The following is an 8,521-nucleotide window of genomic DNA, read 5'->3' on the forward strand; positions in this document are numbered from 1 at the left end:
ATGCAGCTCCAATGTCTTGTTATTGTGGCCCTCTTTTCATGTGAATAATCAAATTATTCAAAGTAGAATATATCTCCTCTGCTTGCTTGTGTGATTTATCATTTGCAAGAAAAACATGAACCTCATTTTTATCTTCAATCCAACTGCATCCCGGGCTCTTCTGCATTCCTCTACCCTTCATCATCTGTCTTGTTTTAGCTACATCATCCCATCTCCCTGCATAAGCATATAAGTTTGCTAACAGAACATGGTTCGCAGTATTTTGTGGTTCCAACTCTATGAGCCGTTCTGCTGCCACTTCTCCTAATGCAACATTGCCCCAGACAACACATCCTCCAAGCAAAGCACTCCACAATACTGCATCAGGTTCGGTTGGAATTTTCTTAGTAAGTTCATAAGCTTCCATTAGCCGGTCTGCACGACTTAAGAGATCAACCATACATGTATAGTGTTTCAGTGTGGGTTTCACATTATAATATCCCATCATATCAAAGAATTCATGACTTGTTCCGAGTGATCCGGCGTGGACACATGATGAGAGAACTGATAGAAAAGTCACATGGTCTGGTTTAAAACCATCCTCCAACATTCTACGAAACAATGCAATTCCCTCCTCTCCATGTCCATGCATGGCATATGCTGTAAGCATGGCATTATGAGAAACCAAATTAGGGTTCTTGATCCTGTTATAAGACAGCAACGCATGCTTTATACTTCCACATTTCGCATACATGTCCAAAAGCGCTGCTCCGATGTGGATGTCCGAGTCATAACAACATCTGATTGAATGTGCATGCACCTGCTTACCTCGCTCAATCGTTGCCAACCTCGAGCATGCTGGTAAAATTATTCCAATTGTGTATATATCAGGCTTCAAATTTGAAGTCTGCATTTCAGTGAACAATTTCATGGCTAAATCATAATGGTCATTTTCGACATGCCCAGAAATAATGCCGTTCCATGTATACACATTTGGCTCAAACCCATCTCCTTTCATCTTCTGAATAAGATCTTGAATATGTTCGTTCTTATTGCAGTATGCATAGCCAGAGATTAAAGCATTCCAAGTTGCTGTATCCCTTTCACCTACTTCATCAAAAGCCATTTGAGCTGCCTCTAAGTCTTGGCATTTACAGTACATTTCTACCAAAGCTCCACCGACAAAGATGTTAGATTGCAGACCTCTAACAATGGCAACAGAGTGTACTTCCCTCCCTTGTCTCAAAGAAGCCAGATCAGCACAAGCACTAAGAGCGCTTCCTAGAGTAAACGAATCAGGTTCAAACCCTTCCATCAGTAAATCTAGAAACATGCTCAAAGCTTCATCAAACATGAAGCTATCTACATATCCAGAAATCATCGAGTTCCATGAAATTATATCCTTCCCAATGCCAGCCAGCTCCATCTGATCAAACAGCTCCTTGGCCTTGGAGATATCACCATTCTCGCAGTACCCAACAATCATTGTATTGTATGAGACAGCATTTTTCATTGAAAACTTTGAAAATATCTTGAAAGCACTCCCCATATCAGCACACCTCCTATACATGTCAACTAGTCCATTCACAGCAATAGGGTTAGACATAAACCCGTGTCTTGTAATATACCCATGGAGTTCCTTGCCAAGGCTTAGTTTTTCTAGTCTAGCACAAGCAGGAAGAACGCTTGCTAGGGTTCGCGCATTTGGTTCAAATCCTGCTGCTTGCATTCTGTAAAGCAGCTCAATGGCTTCTTCATCATAACCATTCTGCGAAAACCCTCCAATAACTGCACTCCAAGAAACAAGATTGGGCATCGAATTATCCAAAGACATTCTTTCCAGAAACCCCAACGCCTCATAAACCATCTCATTGGCAGCGCAAGCCGTGACAATAGAATTCCATGAAACACAGTCCTTTTTGGGCATCTTTGCTAAAACCTTCTTAGCATCATCTAAGCTTTTACATTTTCCATACATATCTATCAGAGCATTAGCCACATATATATTTGAAGCAAACTGATACTTCACCACAAGCCCGTGTAACTGTCTTCCAAGTTCTACCATCCCAAGACCGCTACAAATCTTAAAGGCTACTGGAAACACGAAAAACTCCAACCCAACATCTACTAATTGTAATTCTTGAAAGAGAAAAACAGCTTCCTCAAAGAGCCCTTGATCCACATGCAAGCTGAGAATGGCAGTCCAAGAATACAAGTTTCTAAGCGGCATTGTTTCAAACAACAAATTCGCATATTCCAAACAGCCACATCTCCCGTACATTTGGAGCAACTTGGTTTCTATAAATTCATGACCATGAAACCCAGATTTAATTGCGTGGGCATGTATCTGCTTCCCAAAACTTGGGCATTTACAAGATTCAAGAATTGAGGCATATGTGCTTGAATCCAAGGGTTGCTCCGTCCGCAGAGAAATGTGCATGGAATGGTGGGTTGTTTTAGGACCCTGAAGGGAGAGGCTATTGGGTTTGTTAGGTCCATTATGGGCAAGTGGTGGTGGTCGTGGTGGTCGTGGTGAGTGAGTGATGGGTTCTAAAACTCGAGGAGGCATTTCGGCTGGGAATGTGAAGTGAGCTAGTGCTTTGATGTACAAGGACTATATTAGGCAACAGCCGACTATTATTCTTAGAATGAAAAATTGTCGTGTCAGCAATTTTCAATGTCCAATTTCATCCCTAATGAATATAGACGGTTTCAGTTGGGCAACTTTTAAGGAGTCCGTCTTTGCGGCTGCCTCTAAAAAATAAAGAACAGAAAAAAGATATAAAAAACAAAAAAACAAAAAAAAATTGATGATCCTAAATTTAGTGTTAATGCCTTAAATTCAGTTATCCATAATTTCCTTGTAACCTTTTTCCTCTTCAATTAAAAAGAAAATTAATTTTTTTTTTAAAAAAAAATGGCCGACGCTTGGCTGCCAAAATTTGGCAGTCGTAAATCTCTACTCACTTTTAAGTAGATATGCGAATTCGATAAGAACCCAAAATAAAATTAATTAATTATGGTTGATGAATTTTATTTATTTAATTAAATATGTCGAATTATGATTGACTTATATAGTTTTATACTTATGCATCGACACGCAAAAACAAATTGTTACACCTATTCAATTCTTCAGTGGTCTCTAACGTATGACTTTTAACCAAATCGTTCTCTAAGTTTTTTTTTTTTTTTAACAAACTAGCATTCATAAAACAAAAAGAAAATTATAGGACATACATAAATTAAGCTAAAATAAGCTTAGACAAAATAACTCATTTCAGACAGATCACTAACTCGTTCTCTAAGGTTAAAAAAGCATAAACACTCCCTAAAATTTGCATTATTATCAAATAAATCCTTATGTTCATCTTCTTTTAAATTTTTAGTAGTGATAGCATGGCATGTCTAGTAAAATTAAGACATATGCCTAAGCATGAGAGAAACTCTGATAATGTTGTTAAAAAAAAACATATATTTCTTCAATGCCCAAAAGATACATGACAATTTAATAAAATGAGTTGGAAGATCAATTTAAAGAAAATTTTTGTCCCTTAAGTTGGTAGGACGAATTCCCCATGAACATCTTTTACTACTAGCAATAGATTGTTTTGCAACCTTCAAATATTTGCCATTCTAGTCCTAAATGGAAACCTAGAAAACACGTCATAAATATACTATTGAAAGGTGTGATATAAATTTTAATTAGTATAACTCATTATTGAAAACCGACTTGCAAGAGGAGAGTATATGCCTAGGAGTTTATATAAACACTGTTAATATTACACTCAAGTCATGTAGAACATTTAGAACGGTAACATATCATCACACTCCATAGCTGACGTTCTTAGTGGCGTACTCTATCAACACTGACCCGATAATAAACATTTTCTCTTTTGGTAGTTTAACTCACCTATCAATATTCAATGACTCATCACTATACTTAAACATCGTAGCAAGACTTTTTAATTCAACCCATAAGCTGCCTCCTCTGTGACTCGACTACAACGTTGCAACTCATTCGATTTCATACTGGCGAGTTGCGTATAATCCTATACTTGATTTGGTGATCGACTCTAACACCAAAATATACGAGCTTTATGTCAAACTCACCGCTAAAAACCCACTTGCAAAAAGATGATGACCCAGAATTTATACATACACATGATTATAATTTATAATGATTAGAAAAGTTCGTTTGCCATCGTTTTGCAGGGCTAAGAATTCTCGTGACATATTCCAAGTGAAAGAAGAAAATTGACGAGAATGAAAATGAAGTCTATTATTTATATAGTACCTTGTATTGTTTGGCATTGGATGGAAAAGAAGAGAAACGTGTAGAAAAAAAAGAGGTTGTGTTATTGTTAATTTTGTTAAAGTATTAATTAATTAAATCACCCTCTCTTATCAGTGATTTAACATAACATATATCGTACCGGTGCTTATGAGAAGAGATCCTCAGATTAAAGGGATGGATTATTAATGCCATCTCCCTATCTATTTTGCACCTTAATTACGCATAATTAATGCTTTTCTTTTTCTTCTTTCATAATTGATTTGACTTTCATCTGGAATCTGCATATCACCAAGATCGCCTTCAGACAATATCACTGCCAAAGTCTCCAAATAAGGCGTCACGCAGATGACAATGTGACACATCTTTTGATTGATTGATTCAATAAAATATATTAATTTAAACCAAATACAACATTTACTGTAACTTTAAAAAACTCGAGGGAGAAAAAAATAATTAAACTAACCATGTAAAGATAAATTGTAAATTACCTCAAAAAATTGACCCACTTAAATCTGTTCTTTCTAGTTTCTATTTCCCTCGATGCAAACACATTGCATGCATGTACAAGTAACAATATAACAACAATTATAGGAATCAATGGCTTGACGAAGAAAAAATTGGATAATTTATCTAAAAATTATAGACATAAAACTAGTGCAGGCAACTATTGACATGTCCGACAAATTTAACATAAAATTAACAACTTAAAATTACACAGTTTGACTCGTTTAATAAATGTCAAGTACATATGCCTAAACAAAGCTTAAACCCAACACATGAAATTTATAGCTAATAATTTTTGACAAGGTCTGACACGAAATTAACAAGTTAATTAGGGTTGAAAGATTTGATCCGTTCAATTAAATGAATCGAACTAAAATTGATATATATAATTTTATATTCATATCTCAATGCAACCTAAACTTAATATGTGAACACAAATTATCTCCCCATATAAAACTATAAAACTATGCTCATATATTGCAGTAAAAAAATGTTAAGCTTACATACTCTTTTTAGTCCAATCACATACATGGTGATGGGAGGCATCAGGCAATGGCATCCCATGGCTGTGAACCGTAATTATTGACTCTAATAATCGCCGACACTAGGAGGTGAGGTTAAGGGAAAGTTATAAATGTTTCACCATCTCATTGACAAATTTGAAGGAGGCAAAAGAAAAATATTCAAAGGGAGAGTAATGGCGTAGATAACTACGTTTGGAAAGAAAAGGACCTCCATGATGATGTGGTGCCCCCATCCATCACCCACTTTATTAAAACCCTAGTGCTAAACACCTTGGACAAAAACAATAAGGATATATATATATATATATATCATATGAGTGAGAGGTTCAATGCACTAGCTATGTAATACTATATAGAAGAAAAAAAAAATGGAGGGTCTATTTTATGGAGGATTTTGGGGAGTGGTCAGTGGAGGAGTTTCCACAGCACGCTAACGAAGAGGAATGTCTGCGGGACCCAAAGAGAGAGGGGAAATGCCAGTCAAGCTCTAGGGCTTCTTTGTCTTTAAATAGTGACAAAGAAGGAGAATATGGAAATGGAGCAAATGAGTGAGTGTTAGTGGCTACAAAAAGAATTGATTTTGAACAGAAAAATAGTTTTAGTTTCTCAATATATATGATTTTTAAAGAAAAGGGTATTTTTTAATCAGTTTCATATAATTATTTTTTTCTTTCTACCCTTTTATGGGTTTTGAAGTGGTATGGCATGTGAAGAAATAGTAAATGTGTCATGCATATTACCTAGTCATTCTGGTAGTTCTTCGCATCCATCAAATTGCTTCGTGAAGGTGCTTTAATGGGCGGAAGAATCTCTACGACCCAGATAGTGCTGAGAAAAGACCTGACATTTCTGACCTGTTGGCAAGCAAAAAGAGAAAAAGAGAAAAAGGAAAAGAGAGAGAGAGAGAGAGGGGAGGGAACTTTTGCTGTAAAGGATTGACAGCCATCATTCCATCTCACTTTAAGTCCATGGAAATGAATAAATCCATATATATCTATATAATTAATTACCCATAAAATCAAGCCACAAAATCCCAGTGTAATTAAAAATAAACAAAATTAATATATAAGTCATTTGTTCAATAAGTTCCGTACATACTTTAGAATATATAAATATATAACTAGCTCTTGCTACCTAAAACATCATAGAACATTATTAATTTTGTAGCAAGATCATCACCATCATCATCAAGAACATGATACACTGAAACCTTTGCTGTGGTAGAAGAAACATTGGAACAAGATCATCATCAAGGTTTCTCTTCTTGAATGAAGCCCTAAAAAGACATATATCTCAATCGTTTATTCTAGGCCTCTTGTTCTATCCGTTACACAGCTTCCCGTGACAGTTTTGACACACCCTTTTGAAGCCAGCCTAAAATAAAGCTTCAAACATCCACATTGATCACAGTGCAATGAAAGACAAAAGCAAAAGAAGTACAAAAAAAAAAAAAAAAAAAAAAAAAAAAAAAAAAAAAAAAAAAAACTAAAGAAAGAAATATCAGAAACCCATGTACCCTATTTGTTAGTTTTGATTAACTCAAAACAAGTCACCCCACCAAAAAGAAAGAAAAAAAAAAAAAAAATTAAAAAGCACCATCCACTTTCTCTTATTTACCATGATCCTCCTCCTAACATCCCATTCCAATAGGCTGCAGAATCTCCCTGCCCTCTATTCTGCTCAAATTCGCTTGTGGATGGCACCTGCTTCAAATCGTCAATAGGAAACAAGAGCCTTGCAGTACCACTCTCTTGCACTCCATGAAGAGAACTCCCATAGCCGCTGCCTTCAAAACCCTCAAGAGAAAAATTGAGAGTTGGCTTGAATTCTTGCATAGGAAACCCAGCTGAGTATATTGAGCTGGAATCTGATACGGGCATAGGCATGAAAGAACTCAGCCCTCTTGAAGTAATCCCAGCTGTACTCTTGAGCAGCTCCATAGCTGAGAGCTGAGATGACGTGGAGGAGGGGCTAGGGTTTTGAGAAGCAGAGTGAGGGAAGCTTGGTGGGTAAGCTAGGTTAAGATCTTGGCCTTGAGGGATCTTAGGGTTTTGAGATGCAGAGTGAGGGAAAGTGGTTGGATCAGGAAGCTTCTTTGATGGTGATGATGATGATGATGATCTCTTGTTCTTCCTTGATCCACCTCCAACGGGAACATTTCTCAAAGATCCACCTTCAGTCCAATACCTTCTACAAGTCTTGCAGAAATATCTTGGCTGAGAGAGAGAATAGTTATTATAGTAACAAAACTTGGTGTTTGTTGAATTGCACCTTGGGCAATTCAAAGCTTGATCTTTTTGTGGCCTTGCCCTCATAGGCCTTGAATTATTACCAGCTTCCATGGGTTTAACAACTCCAATTCCCTGAAATCGAAAAAAACAAAAAAGAAAACAAAGGACAGGAAAAGGCCATAAGTTGATCAAAACAAAAAGAAACTAGAAGGAAACAAACAAGAAAAAGAAAACGAGGAAGCTGGCTGCTTTGCTTTACACTTTGAGGATTACACCAGCAATAAAAACAAATTATATATTAACTTTTTCTGGGTGCTTTATCAGATGGTGGAGAAAAAGAAAAGAAAGAAAAAAGTGCAGTAGTACTACTACTGTCAAGAACAAAATGAAACATGTTAGAAGACAGCAATCAGAGAGAGGAAGAGAAGAAGAAAAAAAAGAAAAAAAAAAGGTAAACACTTTTTAGAACAAGCAATCAGAGAGAAGAAAATTTTTGAAAAATATTCTTTGTTGGCTTTGAAAACCCCATGCCCAGAAGAAAATTCATAATTTCATACAGGAAGATTTTTGAAAAAGTCTCTTTACCTGTGGCCACTGAGCTGTATCCATGGATTACGAAGGAGAAAAAAAGAACAGAAAAAGCTATGGTCTTCCAGGAGATGAAAAATCACCCGCTTTTCAAGCTGATTGTCTTAAAGCAAGATGGAACCACTAGCTAGAGAAATGGTATATGTGGTGGTTCCATGTGTTGGCCAACTATATCTCTCTGTGAGAGAGAGGGGGTTAGTTTTGTCATTTTCACTCTTTTGTAATCATACTCCATATGTTGTAAATCTTTTGTTTTTAAGGGAATAGTTTTTTTTTTTTTTAATAGGTGTGGATGATCTTAGATTAGTAATGAAACCCAAGGATTTACTCAAAATCTATAATACATAAGCTAATTTGTCTATTCTCATAATGTTTTAAACAAAAAAATTTTGTTTTCTCTT

At 36.1% G+C, this 8,521-nt stretch overlaps 2 protein-coding genes across 2 annotated transcripts; both read right to left on the bottom strand.

The window, feature by feature from the left end:
- Nucleotides 1-13: 13 nt before the first annotated feature.
- On the bottom strand, nucleotides 14-2,635 carry LOC132183823 (pentatricopeptide repeat-containing protein At5g16860-like). Its single transcript, XM_059597269.2, has one exon. The coding sequence runs from the start codon at nucleotides 2,546-2,548 to the stop codon at nucleotides 20-22; it is 2,529 nt and encodes an 842-aa protein (XP_059453252.2). The 5' UTR covers nucleotides 2,549-2,635; the 3' UTR covers nucleotides 14-19.
- Nucleotides 2,636-6,321: 3,686 nt separating this feature from the next.
- LOC132186421 (dof zinc finger protein 1) lies at nucleotides 6,322-8,291 on the bottom strand. Its single transcript, XM_059600396.2, has 2 exons — nucleotides 8,118-8,291; nucleotides 6,322-7,664 (listed from the first exon to the last, which is right to left on the bottom strand). The coding sequence occupies exons 1-2, from the start codon at nucleotides 8,139-8,141 to the stop codon at nucleotides 6,915-6,917; spliced, it is 774 nt and encodes a 257-aa protein (XP_059456379.1). The 5' UTR covers nucleotides 8,142-8,291; the 3' UTR covers nucleotides 6,322-6,914.
- Nucleotides 8,292-8,521: the final 230 nt, after the last annotated feature.

The sequence above is a fragment of the Corylus avellana genome, chromosome 2 (assembly GCF_965113065.1).
Source record: "Corylus avellana chromosome 2, dhCorAvel1.hap1.2, whole genome shotgun sequence".
Lineage (NCBI taxonomy): Eukaryota > Viridiplantae > Streptophyta > Magnoliopsida > Fagales > Betulaceae > Corylus > Corylus avellana.